This window comes from Oncorhynchus nerka, linkage group LG20 (assembly GCF_034236695.1).
Source record: "Oncorhynchus nerka isolate Pitt River linkage group LG20, Oner_Uvic_2.0, whole genome shotgun sequence".
Taxonomy (NCBI): domain Eukaryota; kingdom Metazoa; phylum Chordata; class Actinopteri; order Salmoniformes; family Salmonidae; genus Oncorhynchus; species Oncorhynchus nerka.
The window spans coordinates 32,951,441-32,975,556 of record NC_088415.1 but is presented as its reverse complement, the minus strand read 5'-3'; the positions used below and the strand labels follow the sequence as shown (position 1 = coordinate 32,975,556).

The 24,116-nt window shown below is 45.7% G+C and overlaps 1 protein-coding gene across 4 annotated transcripts in view; it reads right to left on the bottom strand.

Moving 5' to 3' along the window:
- Positions 1–24,116, bottom strand: part of LOC115102299 (signal peptide, CUB and EGF-like domain-containing protein 3) — a 103,793-nt gene that overhangs the window by 23,621 nt on the left and 56,056 nt on the right. For 2 of the 4 annotated variants that reach the window (XM_029622106.2, XM_029622107.2), the window contains exons 5-8: positions 10,051–10,197; positions 9,110–9,226; positions 5,139–5,186; positions 1,249–1,365 (exon numbers count right to left, since the gene is read on the bottom strand). In XM_029622106.2, the coding sequence (XP_029477966.1) occupies positions 1,249–1,365; positions 5,139–5,186; positions 9,110–9,226; positions 10,051–10,197 (429 nt within the window). The remainder of the gene's footprint in view (positions 1–1,248; positions 1,366–5,138; positions 5,187–9,109; positions 9,227–10,050; positions 10,198–24,116) is intronic. The other 2 variants (XM_029622109.2, XM_029622108.2) reach the window with 1 other exon arrangement.

The window sequence follows — 24,116 nt, the reverse complement described above, 5'->3', positions numbered from 1 at the left end:
CATCGTCAATAACAAATCAATACATTATATGGTTCACCCGGGCTTTGATCGGGACTTGGACTGGCAAGTTTGATCAGACTAACTCTGAATCATCATTGTAAATGAAGCTTCCGTCTCTTGAGGGACAGTTTAGTACATCATCTGGTTAAAATAAATGCATCAGAAATTGAATAAAATAATAATTCTCTCCTGTCTCTCTCTTCAACTCTCCCCCTGAGAGGTCCCTTGCCCGCAGCGGGCCCCTGTTTTCTCTTGCCAGTGCTGTCTGAGGTTGTTTTCCTTTTCTTTCCTCTCAAACCAAACTAATAAACCCAATGTACTTTTATCAGAGTTGTTAGCGTAACGTTATGAGTACTGAAGGGGAAGCAGACTCCTATTCTAGGCTTTTTGGCAGCATCAAGAGTCTTGAGTTTCTCCACAGAGCTCTTCTCTCTCTTTCTCTCTCTCTCTTTGTTATAATCTCCTTGAAAGGTACTTCTAATCTAAAACGTTCTTACTCCCATGCTCTTGTTTGTATAAATTAAGAACAGCTTTTGATAAGTTGTGGGGATATCAAGCTATTTGTATTTGACAGCAACAACATATGGGTAGCTTGACAAATGGATGTGCTGCCAAAGCAGTACCCAGAAGAGCAGGGTCATTCGAATATACACAGTATTGAAGTGTTGGCATCATTAGACCTCAACTCTCCACTCTATCCCAATGTAAGAGCTGTTACAGAGTCAGAGGCTTCCGATGAGACAGAGGAGATGAGGCAGAGCAGGGTGGCAAGGCGCCACCGGGGAACCAGACACGCCTCAACGAGCCCACAATGCATCTCTGATTAGAGTGTCAGGTCCCTGCTCTCCATGGCCACTGTGTGTGTGTGTGTGTGTGTGTGTGTGTGTGTGTGTGTGTGTGTGTGTGTTGGGGTGGGGCAGTAAGCAGTAAAACCTTAGGAACCAGCAAGATAGACCAAAAGGAAACACTACAAAGAATGACTGGATAGTTTAGGAAGGAAAATAATGATTGACAGGCTTAACTGGTAGTGTAACAGGGTGACTGACAGAATAATATGCTTTAGAACATGAAGGACAAAGTGTGGGTTAAGTCTAGTGATAACACATTGTATGTGTGAGAGGTTGGGAGACTGTATGATTGACAATGTGAAAGGGGTGGAGATAATGTCATTGACAGGTGGATAGTTGCTGTTTGAGAGGATGAGTGGTGAGAGTGGGAGACTGGCTTTGTGTATGTGTGTTAGGTTACCTTTGCAGGTCTTGCGGTCTGGCTGGAGAGTGAAGCCAACAGGACAGCTGCAGCGGACTCCGGTCACCGCGTCATGACACGTGCTGTCACAGCCACCGTTGTTCACTGCACACGTCTCTGCAGAGAGAAACACACATGCAGTACATCACAGTTAGACACACACACCGGGATCTATAGGTGGTGGAACTGATCTCAAAACCGGATGCTTTTCATTATCCTTTTAAAAAGACGTCTATTATACAATGCAGTTCCAAAGAGGATAATACAAAGACAGAGAAGAAACAGGAAAGTGCTTCAGTAGTTTGCTCCTGTGTGGAACAAGGGAAGTGAACAAGAGAGCACAGTTAGATAATGCAACACAAGATACTATGAATGATAGAGGATCAGAGTACTAAGAACATAGTGTCAAGACATAAACAAATGAGTGTGTGCACACGTGGATGTTTGGCTGCTTTTGGGACAGGGTGAGTTAAACTCCCCCCACCCCCATTCCTCCCCCAACTTCCTCACAGGACATCAACCAACTCCTCTCATGAGGCCGGCAGCTCTTCCTCCAGACAGTTGAGGTCAAAATATATATTTTTTTACCCTGGCTTTGACAAGAGCTTCCAGGCATTTTGGGGATAAAAAAGCAATTTCACCAGGCCAGTCCGTGCGTTAGCCTGATTGATTTGAAGAATGGAGGTCATTTAGTCAGGGAAGGGAGGGTAGTCCAGCTCCTCTCTAGACACTGACACGTTTCACAGAGAAGACTGACTTTCAACAAGAAGCAGAAGAGAAAAAATTTGTTAGCACTTTAAAGAGCTTGGTGTCCGTCTGCGAGCAGGAACAGGCTTTTGGCAGCCATCGCCAAAAGCTTCAAACACTCTGGAGAAATAACACCATTGAAAAACAAAACCTGATCTACTCTGGGAAATCACGATACCTTGCTACAAGGGCATCTGGTCACTCTTAGAGAAGCACATAGCATCACTTTTCCTCTAATAAGCTGAGGGATACCAGTCGGCAGTTATTTCACAAACTAGGTCTATTAAATACCCAAGAGCCTATCTCATAAAGTGCACCAGAACAGCTGGCCTGGCCGTGGGCTTCACCGCAGACTGCTGAGAGCGTTGAAACTGGTGTGGAGAGGGCTTCTCACACGTGGCACCACAGAGGAAGCACAGCTGCCCCAGTCTCCACAGAGAATAACTGGATCTCTGTGGGGAATACCTAAGCTAACATGAAACTGTGCTACAGGGAGCAGCCATGATGGGGCAGACCAAACCCCTTTGATACACATCAACTCTACTGCAAGTCATAGATCAAGGAATGCTATTTAGGTGGGAGAAAGTGTTAAAGTGTTTATTGCTTGTTTCACATCTGGAAGACAGTGGCATCACGGCGACACTGTGACAGAGATCCCAAGCAGTTTGGTGCTGATATGGGCCTGGGGCTGGCTCTGGCTGTAACCTAAAGACCATGACTCAGCCATCCTGTGAAAGTCCATGGGCGCTGCGCTGGGGTAGAGAGAGAGCATTCCTAGTGAACCACGGTGGTGCTGTGCGGGGGAGAGTGGCACAGCCAGTGTGTTTGTCCAAGTCGCACACTGTCTGTGAGGCACTGAGAGTTGGCAGACCGGGTGATGCAGCACTGTCACGACATGTCTCCAAAACGCTAAGAGAGGCAGTATCACACCAAACACTAATGATCATGAGGGTAGAGAAATATTTATGATGATTATGGCTTGCCAAAAAGGAAGAGGGAGACACGCTCTGGTATGTGTGTGGGTTGTGTTTTCTGGATACAGGATGCAGACCAGCCACGTCCACACTCAGTGTATTGGGTTATATGGGCAGACTAGTAAATATTCACAATATGAAGGCTCTGATATGTACGGTGTTGATTTGTATCAGTTCCAGATGTTGATGTAATGTACAGTGTACCTATCTCCCTGAAGCAATAACAAAGCTTTGTCATTTGACTGCCAAATTACACCTACGTGGTGATAAGCTTTGGTTGTTTGCCAAGGGGCGACATACCGCTTGCTGGCTGCCAATAAAATACATTTGATTTTGGGAGGACATAGGCAACAAGTCCAAAGTGGCTGTTACCATCAATTGGATAGTTGAACCAAAGATTTTATAAGCATTAAAAATGAGAAATCAGCATTGAGTTATGTGTGGTTTATTTGAACAACAACAAAGAAACACAGACACACACACACATACTCCTCCAAACCCAAGCCTCTGAGTTCACCTAGCAGCAGACATGCAGTTAGAATTGGGTTATTCTGAAAATAGTGCACAAAAAGGTTATTTCAGATGGAAGAAAAATGATGTAGGGAATGCTTTTTCAATAATAAAAAACAATAGGACGATAACAACCCCTGAAAATGGTTTGCAAATTTCCTTTACTGCTGTAGCTTTGAAAGCAACCCCAAGAGCGAGCTTTAGTCAGACTTGGCTGTATGGATTTCTGGGCTCATTAAGCAATGCTCTTTGAGCTCAGTTTGAGCTGACTGAAACCTCAGCAGAAAGCATGAGCCACCATGGTAACTCACTCACAATGATCTATTTCCCCCTCTCTCTCTCTCTCTCTCTCTCTCTCTCTCGCTCTCTCTCCCTCCTCCTCTCCCTCTCTCTCTATCTCTCTCCCTCCCTCTCCCTCCCTCCCTTTCCCTCTCCCTCTGTCTTCTTCTCTCTCTCTCTCCTCCCCTCTCTATCTCTCTCCCTCTGTCTTCTTCTCTCTCTCTCTCTCTCTCTCTCTCTCTCTCTCTCTCTCTCTCTCCCCCTCTCTCTCTCTACCCTCTCTCTCTCTCTCTCTCCCTCCTCCTCTCCCGCTCTCCCTCCGTCTTCTTCTTCTCTCTCTCTCTCTCTCCCTCTCTCTCTCTCTGCTTATTTTTCTTCACTTCTGTCAGATCATAACAGCATAATTTATACAGCAAAAAAAAAATCTCCAATTATATTGATCATAATATTGAGCTAGATAGAGTGACTGTTTTACACTCTACACCCAATCTTAAATGTTAAGAGTAATGTTGAAAAACATCAAACCTGTAATGTACATATCTCCAAGTGGAAGAATACGTAAAACTTTAGAACAGAGAGGTATTCTATGTTCAGTCTATTGTGTGGCTGAGTGTCAAGTCATGGCCGTGCCTCTGGCTCCCTCTCAAGCACTAACACTCTGTGAAAGCATTCCAAAACCGGCCACGGATAGGTGCTCGGCACAGCTCAGGGCTTAATTCTCTTCCTAGCAGTTGTATCAAAACACAAATAAACATCAGGGCCCTTGGCTTGGCCTGTTTCTAAAGAGCCATCACAGTAATTGGAAGAGAGAGGTTGAGGACTTTGAGTCGGGCTATTCACTTAGCCTGGCTTTCACCAGCACATCCACATGCAGCCCTCAAAGGAGGCATAGAAAGTTTATGAAAGGCTCAGACAGAACAGATTGGCCAGGGATTAACTCTAGGTAGGGAAGGGCTGCTCTATGATACAGAACCAGGAAGTCTTTTCTAAAGCCTCTATATTGTAGCATTCAATACATCCCATATATCTCTTATCTGTCTTTCATTTTCATCATATTGTTTTGTGCTGGTAAGTTGAAGGCTTATTTTCCTAACAGCAGCTGTGTTTTGAAAAGGCGTGGTTTGACATGGGCAGCCACCATTGTTATTGAAAGGGCATTCACAGAAGGAAGAGGAAGGTGGGGAGGTGCCAAAGGTCAGGGGTCAGAGAGGGATGATGCCCCTTTGGGAGGGGTGCAATGTGTGTTAGGTTAGTTAGTTTCCCCCGGGTCGGTCGGCCTACACCCCACACCCATATGGAAGGACAGAGGGGCGCAGTCAGGAGGAGTCAGGGGGTCAGTAGAGCCCCCCAGAGAGGAGCCAGAGGAACAGAGATATTTACCATTGGGGAACAGCTGTGGGGCTGCCTGGTTCTGGACACTCCTCTCCCCTGCGCACACATATACACATACATTGCAAAAATAGTGCTTTAGTGCTCCATTTAGAAACATGGGCCGAACATCTGAGATGTCATCATGAGAATAATCCTCTATGTATAGAATACCGTACTTTAGTGGTGTACTGTTCAATGGCCCCATTTCTGGGTTCACTAAGCATATTCATGAAACACATAAGTCATCCATCTCTCCCAGATGAAACACTCAGAATCAATGCCCAGAGGAGTTGCAGAAAACCATTGATTTGTCACAAGGGCAAAACTATTGATACTAATTGTACTATTGATAATGAATGGATGGCTGGCCAGACAATGTTGTGTACATTCTAAATCAAAACAGAAAATGGCTATGATAGATAACTCGCTAGAACCAGAGGGTCACCTCTAATGACAAAGGCAGACAAAGGCAGAAACCCACACCATGCAATCATGCACATACAAGAGCCACACGTTCAAGAAGGAGGCAGACTTGAGGTAAAGCCAAGTTAGTGCAAACTCTGCAAGCCATTATAGCAAGAGTCATATACAGTAGTTAGTGGTTGGTAAGAGAAGACAGGTCAGAGACGGACAGATTTACCATCATGCTTTGCTGCCAGGCATTCAGGGTTAAAAATAAGACGTTGTGGCATCTCAGAGCATGGTGCTACTGTTGTGTTATGTTGTGTGACACTCTACTCTCTTCCACATGCTTAGAACATGTATTCCTCTGGTGTCATTCAGGTGAATTAGGGATTACACATGTCACTCTCTGTTTTCATAGAAACGCATGAGAACCGTTGAGGATTCTTTACCTCAGCGAGGAGACCGCACACACACAGCATGCACTGTTTACATCCTCTGTTGCCATGGATATGCCAATATGACTGGGTGATTCCATGCCAGCATAGGCCGAAAATATTTTGGGTATCTCAGATTGTTTTACTCATGCGTAAGTGTGTGCGCATATGTGTGTGTGTGTATGTGTGTGTATATGTGTGTGTACGCAAAGGTGTAAAGTAATTAAGTAAAAATACTTTAAAGTACTACTTAAGTGGTTTTTAGGGGTATCTGTACTTCACTATTTCTACTTTTTGGCAACTTTTACTTTTACTCCACTACATTCCTAAATAAAATAATGTACTTTTTACTCCATACATTTTCTCTGACACCCAAAAGTACTCGTTAATTTTTTCATTTTTAACAGGACAGGAAAATGGTCCAATTCAAACACTTATCAAGAGAACATCCCTGGTCATCCCTACTACCTCTGATCTGGAGGACTCACCAAACAGAGAACATCCCTGGTCCTCCCTACTGCCTATGATCTGGCGGACTCACTAAACAGAGAACATCCCTGGTCATCCCTACTGCCTCTGATCTGGCGGACTCACCAAAAAGAAATGCTTTGTATGTATAAGTGTTGTAGTGTACCCCTGGCTATCAGTACATTTAAAAAAAAAAAAAAATTGTGCCATCTAGTTTGCTTAATATCAGGAATTGGAAAGGATTTATACTTTTACTTTTGATACTTAAGTATATTTAAAACCAAACACTTTTAGAATATTTTAGCAATTACATTTACTTTTGATACAAAAGTATATTTAAAACCAAACACTTTTAGACTTTTACTCAAGTAGTATTTTACTGGGTGACTTTTACTTGAGTCATTTTCTATTAAGGCATCTTTACATTTACTCAAGTATGACAAGTATTTCTACCACTGTTGGTGTGTGTGTGTGTGTGTGTGTGTGTGTGTGTGTGTGTGGATGGCATAGTGCGACTAGCCTCTAAGATGATGCAGATCCTGAGCATGTCTGCATCTGCCTGTTATTTGGAGAGGTTTATGACCTGCTGTACTAACAGATTGTATACTTCCACATGATAGCTGCTCCTTTCTGTTTTGTTACGCTTTGCTTTACAGAAACGTACTGTATGTGCAAACACACTGGGGACCAGACGAACAGGGAAGGTTACAGTGTGTTAATCCAACTTTGATGGAACATTTGATTTGGTAATCTGATGAGTTTCCCTTACAGTAAATCAGATCATACAGTACATCACTTACTGACTGTATGTGTGTGTGTGCTTATTTGCGTGTCTGTGACAAAGATGGGAATAAGTAAGCTATATGTTTAGATATATCGCACCATGCTAATTTGATATGTGTGTTTTTCTCCATATCGGGGAGCTCTACTGATACGTACGTTTACAGCATGTAGAAGTAAATGTGTTGAGACTTGCCCCATAAACTCGAAACCCCCAACAATGCACTAAAAGTGACTGATAGGAAAGATGAAAGGCAAAATGTTTCAAATAGAAGAGTGCTTTTCACTGCCCATTGAATGATGACTGAGTTTGGGTGGAGAGACTGAGACAACAGAATTAATGAAGACGTGGCACAGTGCATCACCACAATGAGTTTTTAAAAAACGAAAAAACAACAACGAAATCAATAGACACTGTAGGACTACTATGGTCAACAATGGTTTAGTTGGTCCTGTTCCAGTGTTATTCATGGGACTGAGAGCATTGAAGTGGTAGTCACTGTTCAATTCAACTACTGTAGTCTAGTATATTGGGGCTATATGAACAGAATACTCTAATTTACATAAAGGTTGCTTTGGTTGTTTTTCGGTTTTGAATCATACTCCATTACTGCTATAACAAAAAACTCTTACATCGTTATTTGGTCACATTTTCACTGAGGAAATAAATTTTCACTAGGAGTCTCCATCTCCCAGTCTGTGCTGTCTGGCTGTCTTTAGTAATGTTAGTGCCTGGCTGAAGCAGTCCCAATCATCCTGTCAGTCAGCCTGCTGTGAGGGGCTCGTTTGGCGGTTTGTTTATTTTATTGTGGTTATATTAACTAATAGTGCCTCTTGGAGAGATGGAGTGCATCAGCACCAAACCGCAGAGTGGGCTGCTACCACAACTCCCCGTCCCCCTTGTCTCCCTCCTCCGCAATCCACCGTACCTCCAGAGCATGTGGAGGGAAACTCAAGACCCTAACTGCCTGAGCGCTCCCTAATCTGTCACGTCAGGCGCAGATTTCTTCGGTTTTGGTAATGGTGGCTCAGACATCGAATTTGGCCACGGCAGACTTTGTGGCGTCCTGGCAGCCTCGCTAGAGTACAGTAGTAATGATAGGGTGGTTGACCAGGCCTTGACATGGGCCTGGATCTCATCAGCACCGTGGTGGAGGGCGGAGGGACTAGACAACCTGAGCCAGCCAGACAATCAGCCACTGAAACCAGCCAACCAGTCAACCAAAACAGCTGACCAGCCACCGACACCAGCCAACCAGCCTTTCCACAGCCTCGATTCACTTACAAAACAGCAAAAGCTGAACTAAAAATATGCTATGTATCCACCTGACAGAAAACACCAATCAATCTGGTTCAACGTGTCTCTTTCCATGGGTCATTCTACACAGCCTCGATTTAATTACTTCATGTCAACCATAGCAAACAACATTTACAAATGTCAATGAAGGTTTAGGTTGGCTTTGATTAGGTATACTTTCAGTGTAACATCATTGAGGAGTTGACCAAAGGCCCAAAGAGTAGAGGAGCTGCGTCTGGCTACATGGGGTGGTGAAGCGGAAGCTGAGGAAGCACAGTGTCCAGCGAAGCAGGGAGAGAGGAAAGAGCTAATGCAGCCAGAGAGAGAGAGAGAGAGAGAGAGAGAGAGAGAGAGAGAGAGAAAGAGAGAGAGAAGGTCACATCTGTAGGCTGCAGCAGAGAGAGGCATAGCTTTTGTCTTTGTGTGTAATAGCCAAAGCAGCAGAAGTCGACTCTTGGCGATGTAGATGCCTCTGGAACTACCTGGTAATATGTACGGTTGTGGATATGATTGATACAGTACATGTCATATTCTATCTCAGAGCACATCCTTCAGGTAGTTATCCTCCACAACCCGTCCAATGGGTGCTGACTCACCTACACATGTCTTTCCATCAGTGTGCAGGGCAAACTTCATGTGACACGCACATCTGGGGCCGTGGTCCGTCTCCTCACAGATGTGCTGGCAACCCCCGTTGCCGTAGTTACAGGTCACTGTCAAGGAGCACACAGTTAGAGCAGAAGGAACATGCTGCACTGTCATCCGTGTGCTGTGACATCATCACCCTCTCAACCTCGGTGTGATGGAGACGTTTAGGCAGTCCTCCCATTTACACCTTGGTGTGAAGGAACTCACACCCCTAAACCATCACCTACTTAGTGGAATGGAGCAGAACTGCAGAGTTTGATTCTCACGGGACTCATATTGGAGTGAGAGTACCACTTTTTTAGTATGTGTGTGTGTGTGTGTGTGTGCACGTGTGAGTGTGTTTGTGGTGTGTTGATTGTGTCGACATTAGCATTCTCAATACACCTGCGATGTCAGACTGCCAGAGGGTGAGAGCCAAGGCTTCCTCCTCCATTTTGTCTGCACTCTACTACCCCTGCGCCTTTTGCCCTTTTCCTAGGCTGTCACTTTTTTTTGGAATAACACTTCTCCAATCCTTACCCAAACACAGGCAAATCCCCCATCAGCCCCGGCCCCAGCCCTGACAGGATGAGCCTTGTTGCAAGGCAACAGGAAGTGTGTGCTGTCCATCACAATGGCTCTGTCTCACAGAAACCTGCTGACCGCTCCCTTAGTTACTCTATTTGTGTCAATTATCAGACGGTATAAATCATTTGGTGTGATAAACTGACAGAATCACTTGGAATCAACCGCTTTCATACACTGTTTTAAAAATCTGTTGGATGCATCTATTGGAAGGTAGAATGAGCTGAATGTTCTGCTCCACCCTCCGTAATAATAAGTGATTTATATGGAGTCATACTATAATGACTCTGCTTTGTGTGTAGAGGGGAGCAGGGGGTCCACTTACACTTGCAGTCCCTCATGTTCCTGGTGAGCTGGAAGCCAGGCCTGCACTCGCAGGCGATGCCTCCCTTTGGTGTCTCCCGGCAGATGTGAGCACAGCCATGGTTCTTATCCATGCAGGTGGGGCCCTCCTTGGTGCCCTCTGATCGCACTGCAGGGAGAAGAGTGAGTTAGAGGTGACCTGATAGATTGTACTACTTACTACTCCTTGTCCAGATGCCACGCCCACATCAGAGGAGTCTGGTGGGAGGAGCTATAGGAGGACAGGCTCATTGTAATGGCTGGAATGGAACGGAGTCAAACATATGGTTTCCATATGTTTCATACTGTTCCATTTATTTCTTTCCAGCCATTACAATGAGCCTGTCCTCCTATAGCTCCTCCCACCAGCCTCCAGCCTCCAGCCCACCCGCACACACACACACACACACACACACACACACACACTCCCTAACCCTGTCTGCTCCTGGTGACTGACATCCACAGTTGTCCATGTTCCAAATGTCCAGTGTTGATGATATCCTGTTAGAACACACTGCATTGTGCCAGGCTATAAAAACTAGCCCGCCTAGAGAAAGGATTTAACTCCCACCAGGAGTTGATCCTGAAGTCCTGTAAGCTTAATTGAGGTAATCCCTAACCGAAAAGAGGACACTAAGGAGACATTTAAACTTTCAGCCACATTCTTCAAACTCAGAGGCGTGCGAGGAGAGGCCTAAAAAACACATATCACATTTCAGAGGTTAACTACACTCTAACCACAATGCTTTGGTTCAGTTAAAATGGGTCAGTTTTCTGTGGATGCATGGACCCATTATTTGTCCAAACCCAACAAAGGGATGCTTTTGTTGGACTCCATTATATACAGCCATCTTACAAAAGCTGAGTTTTTTTAGCCATTCAAAGCTACACTCAAAGAGCCATGCAGACACATCATTTTGATCTCATGTATGTATGAAGGTCACTTGTGCAACACCTTCCACGACTGAAGAGGATTCCATCCCAGGTCTCACTTGTGTTATAAATTATAACAGGAGTCAGTGGTATTTGTATTTATTTAACCTTTATTTTAACTAGGCAAGTCAGTTAAGAACAAATTCTTATTTACAATGACTGCCTACCAAAAGGCAAAAGGCCTCCTGCGGGGACGGGTGCTGGGATTTAAAAAATATATATATATATAAATATAGGACAAAACACACGTCACGAGAAGAGAGACAACACTACATAAAGAGAGACCTAAGACAACAACATAACATGGCAGCAACACATGACAACACAGCATGGTAGCAACACAACATGACAACAACGTGGTAGCAACAAAACATGGTAGCAGCACAAGACATGGTACAAACATTATTGGGCATAGCCAACAGCACAAATGGTAAGAAGGTAGAGACAACAAGACATCACGCAGAGCAGCCACAACTGTCAGTAAGATGTCCAGGATGGAGACTTTGAATGAAGAGATTAAGATAAAACTGTCCAGTTTGAGTGTCTGTTGCAGCTCGTTCCAGTCGCTAGCTGCAGCGAACTGAAAAGAGGAGCGACCCAGGGATGTGTGTGCTTTGGGGACCTTTAACAGAATGTGACTGGCAGAACGGGTGTTGTATGTGGAGGATGAGGACTACAGTAGATATCTCAGATAGGAGAGAGTTATGCTACTGTGTATTATGGATGACACCTTTATAGAGCACAGGCAGAGATTTGACTCAATGTCACTATTACAGCTGTAGTGACAAGCCCCAAACCCACTATCTCATTAAAAACCAAACACATCTCTGATCCCTCACCCCTGTCCTTCCTCTACCTCTATGTGTTTATAGGACACCAAATGGCGCCCTATTCCATATTTAGTGCACTACTTTTGACAAGGACCTGAAGGGCTCTGGTTAAAAGTACTGCACTATACACGTGTACATGACCGTAAGTACATCTCAGAACTACCCAAGGGCCAGGCCACCCATACAAAAACATATGCACACACTACTGTAAGGACCTTTGGATAAAGATGTCTGCTAATTGGTAATTGTGTTATTATTATATATTACATGCTATAGAGGACTGCAATGTACCCTACATGGACAATCATGCTACAGTTTCCAAGTGCGTGCCCTGTGGACATACTGTATGATGTGATGATGAGAAAATACTGTCAGTGTAAATGTGCTGACGAACCATGGCAAAGAGACAAGAGCTGAGCCTAGTTTTATCCTTAATGCCTTATTTATGTACTTTAACGCCTGCCTTCATAGCCTTCCATAATTATACCCTCTTGTTTTCCACGTGTCGTGCCAACAAACCGAACTGGCCCTTTTATTTAGTTTCACTTAGTTGGGGCTGATGTCAGAGAGACAGATATGTTTCCAGGTCCCTCTCAAATTTTTTTGTCTAGCTGAGGATGCAAGAATCAACGGGGGTGTTGATGGGTCGCATTAGTGCTGTCCATCACCTAAAGTCTGTTAAGAGGTCTTACGATGGCAGGCTTCAGTATTTCTGACAAGCTTCCCAGCTTTTGCTTTCCTGATCCGTAAAAGGGGTGATGGCCCAGTCAGAAAGATGGGAGAGGCTGAGCAATCAGACACTGACTGTAAAAACAGACCGAGGACAGAGGGTCAACTCAGAACAAAAAACCATTCCACCACAGCGGTTGAGACACATTAAGTACAGGGACGACGACTGGAGTCCACTGACCATATAACAACACACCCTCTTTAAGTTAAGGTGCAGTAAACCTCAGGAGGTCAGTGCTGAGGAAACTCAAGCAGAAGTTGGAATTCAACAGTCCTTTCACACTGCTCCATGCCAAACCCAACACACAGACAGACAGGAGGTGAACCCAACACACAGGCAGATGGGAGGTGAACCCAACACACAGACAGACAGGAGGTGAACCCAACACACAGACAGGCGGGAGGTGAACCCAACACACAGACAGATGGGAGGTGAACCCAACACACAGACAGACAGGGAGGTGAACCCAACACACAGGCAGACAGGGAGGTGAACCCAACACACAGACAGACAGGAGGTGAACCCAACACACAGGCAGATGGGAGGTGAACCCAACACACAGACAGGTGGGAGGTGAACCCAACACACAGACAGACAGGGAGGTGAACCCAACACACAGACAGACAGGGAGGTGAACCCAACACACAGGCAGACGGGAGGTGAACCCAACACACAGGCAGAGGGGAGGTGAACCCAACACACAGACAGAGGGGAGGTGAACCCAACACACAGGCAGAGGGGAGGTGAACCCAACACACAGGCAGATGGGAGGTGAACCCAACACACAGGCAGAGGGGAGGTGAACCCAACACACAGGCAGATGGGAGGTGAACCCAACACACAAGCAGATGGGAGGTGAACCCAACACACAGACAGACGGGAGGTGAACCCAACACACAGGCAGAGGGGAGGTGAACCCAACACACAGACAGACAGACAGGAGGTGAACCCAACACACAGGCAGAGGGGAGGTGAACCCAACACACAAGCAGATGGGAGGTGAACCCAACACACAGGCAGAGGGGAGGTGAACCCAACACACAGGCAGAGGGGAGGTGAACCCAACACACAGACAGACGGGAGGTGAACCCAACACACAGGCAGATGGGAGGTGAACCCAACACACAGGCAGATGGGAGGTGAACCCAACACACAGGCAGAGGGGAGGTGAACCCAACACACAGGCAGAGGGGAGGTGAACCCAACACACAGACAGAGGGGAGGTGAACCCAACACACAAGCAGATGGGAGGTGAACCCAACACACAGGCAGACGGGAGGTGAACCCAACACACAGACAGAGGGGAGGTGAACCCAACACACAGACAAAGGGGAGGTGAACCCAACACACAGACAAAGGGGAGGTGAACCCAACACACAGACAGAGGAGAGGTGAACCCAACACACAGACAGAGGGGTAGTGAACCCAACAAACAGACAGAGGGGAGGTGAACCCAACACACAGACAGAGGGGTAGTGAACCCAACAAACAGACAGAGGGGAGGTGAACCCAACACACAGACAGAGGGGAGGTGAACCCAACACACAGACAGAGGGGAGGTGAACCCAACACACAGACAGAGGGGAGGTGAACCCAACACACAGACAGAGGGGTAGTGACCCCAACAAACAGACAGAGGGGAGGTGAACCCAACACACAGACAGAGGGGAGGTGAACCCAACACACAGACAGAGGGGTAGTGAACCCAACAAACAGACAGAGGGGAGGTGAACCCAACACACAGACAGAGGGGTAGTGAACCCAACAAACAGACAGAGGGGAGGTGAACCCAACACACAGACAGAGGGGTAGTGAACCCAACAAACAGACAGAGGGGAGGTGAACCCAACACACAGACAGAGGGGTAGTGAACCAGACAACAAACAGACAGAGGGGAGGTGAACCCAACACACAGACAGAGGGGTAGTGAACCCAACAAACAGACAGAGGGGAGGTGAACCCAACACACAGACAGAGGGGTAGTGAACCCAACACACAGACAGACGTCTGTGAACACAAAGAGGGATAGAGTTTCCCACTTGGCAGCCCCTAAGAGACTCAAGATCACTTACCAGGGTCACAACGTACATCCCCAAAATCCCCCCACACTCTCCCCACCTATATGAGACCTATCTGACACCCCTCTCCCTTAATACCGCAGACCCATCCATCAATAGCGGGTCGGGCCAGGGCCAGAAACTGGGCCCTGTTCTCTCTGAGGACCTATAAAAGCCAAAGTGCTGACACAATGGCCCTTTTCTCCCTGGCCATGCTATGGAACCACCCTCTGCAGTTCCCTTCAACTGGCTGCCAAATACCTACAGTTATTATCATAACTACTACAGCTATTGTAATTTATGCGGGGTCTCTTGTCGAGAAATGAAATATAAATAAATAATAGGGATGCAGAAAGAAAAATGGCCCATCGCAAAGTAACTGGGAGAAGTGATGGAGGAAAATAAGGAACTGTGGCCTGCGAACACCAGCAGTCCACTGAAACAAGACCCATAAGACATAACTCTATGTGTAGAAACCAACACAAATATCACAGGGCACTTTATAGACGGATTGCTGGATAAGCAATATGGGTTAAAGTCATGGAGCCAGAGGGGACCCTTCCAAATGGTTACCAGGGGACAGACTAGACATTGGTTCTCACACTATTGAACACGGAGAGGGATCATGAAAAACCACTGACTGCAGTGGTGGAAAAAAGAACACCCGGCAATTAGCACAAAGAACAGTAAGAGAGAGAAAAAGAGACCTTTTCCCCAGAAGCGACTTAGCCACAGCAGCAATATCCAACCAACCAGGTCGTGACCTGTACACCAGACACTCAGGAGAGGCTTGTAACTCAGGGACTACTGTGCTGCAGTGCCACCGCAGCAGCCCAAAGCTAACTCATCTAGAACCACCTTCTCCCTCTCTGCTCCAGCTCCTGCTCCCTCTCTGCTCCAGCTCCTGCTCCCTCTCTGCTCCAGCTCCCTCTCTGCTCCAGCTCCTGCTCCCTCTCTGCTCCAGCTCCTGCTCCCTCTCTGCTCCAGCTCCTGCTCCCTCTCTGCTCCAGCTCCTGCTCCCTCTCTGCTCCAGCTCCTGCTCCCTCTCTGCTCCAGCTCCTGCTCCCTCTCTGCTCCAGCTCCTGCTCCCTCTCTGCTCCAGCTCTTGCTCCAGACACAATAGTGTTCAGGCTCAAGGCTAATACTTTGAAAGCGCAGTGGGACAAAGTAAAAGATGCTAAACATTTCTCAAGAGCTTTCAACAAATACATTCCTGTTCTGTGCATCTCTGACGATTACTGTACAGGGACACTTCCCTCCAAAGAAAAACTCAAATCTAAAGAGAGGACAGGATGTAATGAATGGAGAAATAGACCTACACATGCTGCCCAGAGAACAGTTTTGTTTGTCTCAATGTTCATATCCAACCACAGTTACAGTCCTCTAATGCAGTCATTTATGTTCATCTGGAACTCAACACAATGTGCGTTTGGAGCGACCAGGCAATTAAAGCAGCATTCCTTCCTCTTAGATAATGGGCCGTTAAAAGTTTTTAACAGGAGGATAAAAATGTCAGCGCATGGAAAAGGCGGAGAGGAGCCGAAGAGAGAGGCGGGACCGGGCCAGGGTACAGATGGGCCCGGGGAGCAACAGGGCATCCAGGGGTTCCACGTCGCGACCTAGCGCCGTCCCGACGGCAAGCGAATGCCCTCAAAGAGACAGCAGATCCAGCTCACTTAGCCAAGTACTACTGTTTGGGCCCTTCTGCCAACCGTTGGTTCCCTTCAACTCCCAAAGGCCCAGTTACAGCAGCAGCTTATTCGCTTATTGGGAAGAGAGAGAGGGAATAAACAGTCCCAGACAGGGAAAGTGGCAGATGATTGTGGAATTATATTTTCCCATAGGATACATCTGCATGTCTGTGGTTAGCATGAAAGGCACCTAAACTACCAACAAACCTAATGACATCATTTCTGTAGTATGTTTCCAAAACAATACTTGCATAGTTTTCTAATGATCCTAACTATTGTATTGCTAAGTGGTTTAAATGCGTTTTGTTTAAGAGACTAGATAAGACATGATTTTGAAGGCTTTTCTCACGTGCCTCTGCTTCTCTACCTGTGGGTGTATTGATTATTTCTTGTTGTTGTTGTTGTTGTTGTTGGTGTGTGTGTGTGTGTGTGTGTGTGTGTGTCTCTGTGTGTGTGTGTGTGTGTGTGTGTCTCTCTGTGTGTGTGTGTCTGTGTGTGTGTGTGTGTGTGTGTGTGTGTGTGTGTGTGTGTGTGTGTGTGTGTGTGTGTGTGTGTGACTGCATCCATCTGTATGAGTGTCTATTCTGGAGCACTTGCTGTGCAGGGTTTCCGTTAGGAAAATGTGTCGCCAGACACCGTGACCTGGAAGATTTTAATTTACCGGCCATTTGAGAAATGTACCAGACCCATATGTATTGGGTACATAACCCATTATGGCATCCACCCACAGTACTCACAATGACAGAAATCACATTAAGATGATGGTAATGCTGCTGGACAGAACACGCTACTCATGTAATGAAGCAGACAATCAAACATCAATTTCAAACATTTGCAATTTGCGGGAAAACACCATTCTAAACAGCGCACCTGAAAGTGGTTCAATATGTTACAGATATGAACATCTCTGTTAGAAAGCGGGGGGGATCTAAAGTTGCAACAACTAAGTTGGGTTGCTAATATGACTAGGATGGTGCCTTTGGTTTCCGGACAACGAAAGAAAGTTGATATGAAAATCAATAGAACAGGAGAGAAATGGCATAGAGGTGGGTTCAATAGAACAGGAGAGAAATGGCATAGAGGTGGGTTTAATAGAACAGGAGAGAAATGGCATAGTGGTGGGTTCAATAGAACATGAGAGAAATGGCATAGAGGTGGGTTCAATAGAACAGGAGAGAAATGGCATAGTGGTGGGTTCAATAGAACAGGAGAGAAATGGCATAGTGGTGTGTTCAATAGAACAGGAGAGAAATAGCATAGTGGTGGGTTCAATAGAACAGGAGAGAAATAGCATAGTGGTGGGTTCAATAGAACAGGAGAGAAATGGCATAGAGGTGGGTTCAATAGAACATGAGAGAAATGGCATAGAGGTGGGTTCAATAGAACAGGAGAGAAATGGCATAGTGGTGGGTTCAATAGAACAGGAGAGAAATGGCATAGAGGTGGGTTCAATAGAACAGGAGAGAAATGGCATAGAGGTGGGTTCAATAGAACAGGAGAGAAATGGCATAGTGGTGGGATCAATAGAACAGGAGAGAAATGGCATAGAGGTGGGTTCAATAGAACATGAGAGAAATGGCATAGTGGTGGGTTCAATAGAACAGGAGAGAAATGGCATAGAGGTGGGTTCAATAGAACAGGAGAGAAATGGCATAGTGGTGTGTTCAATAGAACAGGAGAGAAATAGCATAGTGGTGGGTTCAATAGAACAGGAGAGAAATAGCATAGTGGTGGGTTCAATAGAACAGGAGAGAAATGGCATAGAGGTGGGTTCAATAGAACAGGAGAGAAATGGCATAGAGGTGGGTTCAATAGAACAGGAGAGAAATGGCATAGAGGTGGGTTCAATAGAACAGGAGAGAAATGGCATAGTGGTGTGTTCAATAGAACAGGAGAGAAATAGCATAGTGGTGGGTTCAATAGAACAGGAGAGAAATAGCATAGTGGTGGGTTCAATAGAACAGGAGAGAAATGGCATAGAGGTGGGTTCAATAGAACAGGAGAGAAATGGCATAGAGGTGGGTTCAATAGAACAGGAGAGAAATGACATAGAGGTGGGTTCAATAGAACAGGAGAGAAATGGCATAGTGGTGTGTTCAATAGAACAGGAGAGAAATAGCATAGTGGTGGGTTCAATAGAACAGGAGAGAAATAGCATAGTGGTGGGTTCAATAGAACAGGAGAGAAATGGCATAGAGGTGGGTTCAATAGAACAGGAGAGAAATGGCATAGAGGTGGGTTCAATAGAACAGGAGAGAAATTACATAGAGGTGGGTTCAATAGAACAGGAGAGAAATGGCATAGTGGTGTGTTCAATAGAACAAGAGAGAAATAGCATAGTGGTGGGTTCAATAGAACAGGAGAGAAATAGCATAGTGGTGGGTTCAATAGAACTGGAGAGAAATGGCATAGAGGTGGGTTCAATAGGGAGGTAAATGGAAGTACATTTGCCAAAATGATATAATTACACCTGTCTATACAGAAATAACTAAAATAATTCAAAATACTTATCCAGAAAGCATGACTTAGGCAAATATGAACTGAGGATCATTAGCTTATTAAAAACAATAGCAGTGGATTGCTTAAAATCACACGTTTGTAGGTCTATGCCTATTTGGGAAGCTCGCGTGGCAATAGGCTAGCTGATAATTGAACAGCAGCTGTGAGTGAAAAGCATCTGAAATATGTGTGAAAATAATGTGTCTTGAGTACAATTTAAAATGTTGAGACAAGAAGAAGGGATGTATGGAGAAGATGCAGGTCAAGTCTCTCTCCAGAATGGCTCAGCTGTCTCCAGCCAATTCTTGTGCATTCATTGCTTCATTGTGTGAAATGTTTGCCCTTTGATTTTGTATTTATTTAATCAATTCCCCATTACATATGTCACCAGTATTAAATGTACCGTTAACCCCTGTCATTTTGAATTGTTGCGCAATGAATGGGTTTATAAAAGCACATGTTTAACTCCAGCAACAACCAACTGAGGAGCAGCAGGAGAAATCCCGCTCACAATAGTATACTGTGCACGTGTGATAGTTGTGTTGGACACAGGGACATTTACTGCCACTAAATGAATCAAATTAACCAGTCAAATGTATTTCCATCAACTGGTATTTCCGTCAATGAATAAAAAGCATTCTTTTTGCAAATTGTTTTTTTGGGGCCGGCAAAAGTTGAATTTATCGTCTTAAGAAAATAAAAACGGCCAAAAGCCGGCTAACGGAAACCCTGCTACTGTGGGACATGCCCCCCTCTACCTCACTCCTCATCACTCATCACTTCAAGGTCACCTCTGCTCTCCCTCTCCCAGCGGACCCCCCCCCCCCCCTGACAGAGAAGGGCACACAGAACAAAATAGAGCAACACAACACACCAGAGGCTTACCAGAATACCTGCACAAATAAAGGAGGCCACCCTCTCTTTTTAATAAAAAGACAAATGTCATTTCAACGCCACATTCTCTCTGAAATCAAAGGTAGACCAGCTGAAAGCAGCCGTCTATCTGACAGGAGAAGGAGACATGATTCCGGCTGGCCCTCTGGGTAAAGCCATGGCGGCAAAGTGTCCGTGGAAAACCCCCTCTGACACTAAGGCAGTCCACAGTGGCCTGCTAGCGCAGCTAGCTTAAAAACGGCCTTCAACAAAGACTATGCAAAAGGATGCCCGACGCAAAAGAAGTATGGAGGATTCAACAGTAGGGCAGCCAAAACTTGCTAGAGCCGAAGCCACTGATGTATATATTTGTTATATTTGTTGAAGCGCGGGGAGCCATGTGGCCAATGAAAGCCCAGTCTAGACAAAGAGGGAACAGCAACTGAAGGTAAATTAGAAATGGAGATGAGAGAAAGTGGGAGGTGAGGTGCAAAAGAGACAGAGAGAGGGAGGGAGAGAGAGCGGGAGTAAGTAGGAGAGAGAGGGCAGAGAGTGAGAGGAGAGTGAGAGAGAAGGAATGAAAAAGAGGGTGAGAGGGAGAGAATTGCAGAGAAAGAGAAAGCGAGAGAAAGAGAATGAAAGAGGGAGAGAGAGAAAAAGACAGAATGGAGGAGAGGGACAGTGTCATGTAGGTCTTCTAGAGAAACAGTCTTTGATGCTGGACTAATGGTGAGACCTAATAGGTGGCCATGGGAGTGCGGGACGTTCCACTCGCTCCACTTCCCCAGAATAGGAAAAGAGCCTAGTTATACGGTCGGACTGCAGAGCAATGGAGCAGCCACTCCTGCACTTGTAAAAACAGCTCTGCGGCCAGCATACAGCCAGACAGGCAGGCATGCTGAGATCCAGCTCCAGGAATGGGAAGGGAAGGGACACTACAAGCCCTTCACAGTAGGGGCTCCAGGAGAAAGAGAGGCTTCTCTTTTCACACGACTGGCTATAGCCAGCCATGACACACCATATCATATATTGGGAAACACTTAAGAATAAGAATACAAAAAACAGAAATATAAATAACAGTCATATAGTCCTGTGTGCCGTGTATAAAACAAGCACCTGATACTCTCCATGGCAACGCAGATAAAGGAGTTAGATCAATTAGGGACAATTAGCTACTACTCTATTCAGCAAGTGAGTTACATGTCCCCTGGTGATGAAGAATGTTTCATGTCAGGGATCACAGGCACCTATCTCAGCTTCTCTCATACTAAAATAATGTAGCCGCAGTGAAGCAGCAAAACTATGACGCCACCATGTGTAATGGATGTTATCACATATAGCATTCACATTCCTGCTGCAGTTATGGCCTGGACATGAAATCAAATGTCCTGATGTACACAAATGCTATAATAGAATGTGTCTCAAAAACTGTGCCTAAAGCTAAAGTCAATTAAAAACTCTAGAATGTGTGTGTGTGTGTGTGTGTGTGTGTGTGTGTGTGTGTGTGTGTGTGTGTGTGTGTGTGTGTGTGTGTGTGTGTGTGTGCGTGCGTGCGTGTGTGTGTGTGCGTGTGCCTATATTCGTGTGTGAGTGTGTACATGCGTCTCTGTGTGTGTGTGTGTGGGTGTGTGTGTGTGTGTGTGTGCGTGTGTGTGCGTGTGTGTGTGCGTGTGCCTATATTTGTGTGTGAGTGTGTACATGCGTCTCTGTGTGTGTGTGTGTGGGTGTGTGTGTGTGTGTGTGCGTGTGCCTATATTCCTGTGTGAGTGTGTACATGCGTCTCTGTGTGTGTATGTGTGGGTGTGTGAGTGTTAGACGAGATGAGAGACCCAGCCAGCAAGTCTCATTTCACAAGGGCAAACAACCCCCCTGGGAAGCTACTGAACTCTCCAAACACAGGAAGTGGTTTTCAATGAGGAAGTAAACATTTCCAGGAATGGAAAGTATAGTCATGTCTTACTGTAAAGGGAAGAGATTACTAGAATCTCATTGGTCGTCCCAATGGTCAGGTAGCTGACTAAAAATGACTGAATGTGAATTTAGCGGTAAATGTCCAGTGTAAACAAAGGACACTTAGTTATATTCTCCGATTCATCCACATAATGTAGCTATGGTAACCATGTTTGAACAGAGCTGAGGAAAATGATGTGCTAGACACTTGTCAGCCAACAAGACACTTCAAGACTATAGCACATTGATTGGTATGATTAGTACATACCACACAATTCTCAAGGCCCTCTCCAAGATCTCTGTACACCTGATATCCTGAGACTGATGTGAGTGCAGTGGGTACTGTGTCTTGCTTTGCCAAGGCCTCGTGTCATGAAGCACCTGTCATTTTAGATCCGTTTGAATGTGTGATTGGGAATGGGAGGTCATTAAAAGTATCTCCGTCTCTAATGGAAAGGGTTCTAATGGGTTCGCACAGAACATCTGAAGATTAGAATCATCAGGTACAGAACAACCTGCACGCTACAATAAATAACTATTTTCTCTACAATATTATGTTACCTTTTGGTGTAATGTATGTTGACAAATCAGCAGTTTGCCAGTTAAACAAGTAGACAGTCTGAAACTGAATATAGCCCATCAGTGTACACCACAGGTACTGTCATTCCAGTTATTTAAAAACATACTGAAACTAAAATTATAGATGTCTGAGTTGACTGAGCAGCACGGAATTCCTGGAGGAGGCAATCCCATCTGCCAGACTCAGTCTCACGCACATATGTGGGTAGCAGGGACCCTGTTATCCCCAAAACGAAAGAAAAAAATACAAAAATAAATCAAACGCAAAGAAGTGAAACCCTCACTGACCTGAATGGCATTCCTATCAACCACTAAGAGCCTTGGCTGGTCTTTCAAAGACTTTATGTCTTGACTGGGAAGAAATGTTTGGGGAGAATAAATGAACTGTTACATTCTGTCCAGCGAAACGATGGGAGCCTTTATTTGGATAGAGAGTTTTTCATTCCTTTTTTTTGGGGGGGGGGGGGGGGGGGGATCAGCAGGTCTAATAAGAGTCAGCCAGGCTAGCAGCATACACCTTGTTATTAGCTATGGAGGCTGGCAGCCCCCTGCTGCCTAATTGGCAAAGCTCTCTACTAACAAGGGCTCTCAGACAGCAGGGGAATAGCCTGATAGTGCCCAGCCCAGCTGCAACGTCCCCTATCAGCCTCCCCATTCCCTAACCCACCCGAGGAACACCTGATCCATTGATGAAAGGTATGGGAAGCTGATGTCTTTTTAATGAAGGTGATAAAACTCATGAGCTAACTGCACCCTGGGCCGATAGCATGTTTAAGAGGAGGGCTGGCCAGGGCCATATTTATGAAGTACTGAGGGTCTCCTCTAAGTACACTTGGCAAAGACATTCAAGAATATTTTATGTTTCATTCCATATTTTCTCTCTGCGACTTTTAGTGTAGCCTTTGACACTTATACATAATTTTTCAATAAGCGAGTATGGTAATGCTGAGGATGAGTCAGGGTTATTGTCCAATAACTCGGGGGACTGGCTTCCTCCTTCACTTCCCTTTTCCTTTTAACACACACTGTTGTAATAATAGGCATAATAATAAGCAGATGCCTGCTGTTATTCCAAATGTTTTTTCTAGAATAATGAAAAACTGACAGGGCAGTGATCTGTTGAGTGAGTGAGTTTGTAGATGTATGGCAGCTTTAATCTCTCCGTCCAAATGGAGCTCTTCTGGAAGCAATGAAACCAATATTAACATGACAAATGGAACATTAGCAGGGTACTTTATCAAGAAAGAGAGAGGGGGGAGAGAGAGGGGGGGGAGAAGAGAGAGAGAGAGGGGGGAAGTGACAGAGAGAGAAAGAGAGGGGAGAGGGAGAGACAGAGAGAGAGGGGGAGAGGAGGAGACAGAGAGAGAGGGGGAGAGGAGGAGAGGGAGAGAGAGGGTGGAGAGAGAGGGGGAGGGAGATACAGAGAGAGAGAGAGAGAGAGAGAGAGAGAGAGAGAGAGAGGAGGAGAGGGAGAGAGGGAGGGGGAGAGAGGGAGAGAGAGAGAGAGAGAAAGAGAGGGGGAGAGGGAGAGAAAGAGAGACGGGGGGAGAGGGAGAGGGAGAGGAGAGAGAGAGAGAGAGAGAGAGAGAGAGAGGGAGAGAGAGGGGTAGAGAGAGAGGGAGAGGGAGAGAGAGAGAGAGAGAGAGAGAGAGAGAGAGAGAGAGAGAGAGAGAGAGAGGTGCCTGGTCCTGAGGATGCTGTCTCAAACAGACAGACAGTACTGGGGTAGAGGGGGCAGTCCCTTCCCTTTGAAACACACAATCCGGCTATTTGCTACACTTGCTACACTCAGATTGATCTCATAAACCAGGCTTCCAAGATGCCTGGCTTTCTATACTGATGACTACATTTTCATTGAACAATAGTGTAAAATGGCATCTTGTGAAAGAGGCCTTGGGGCTTTCTGA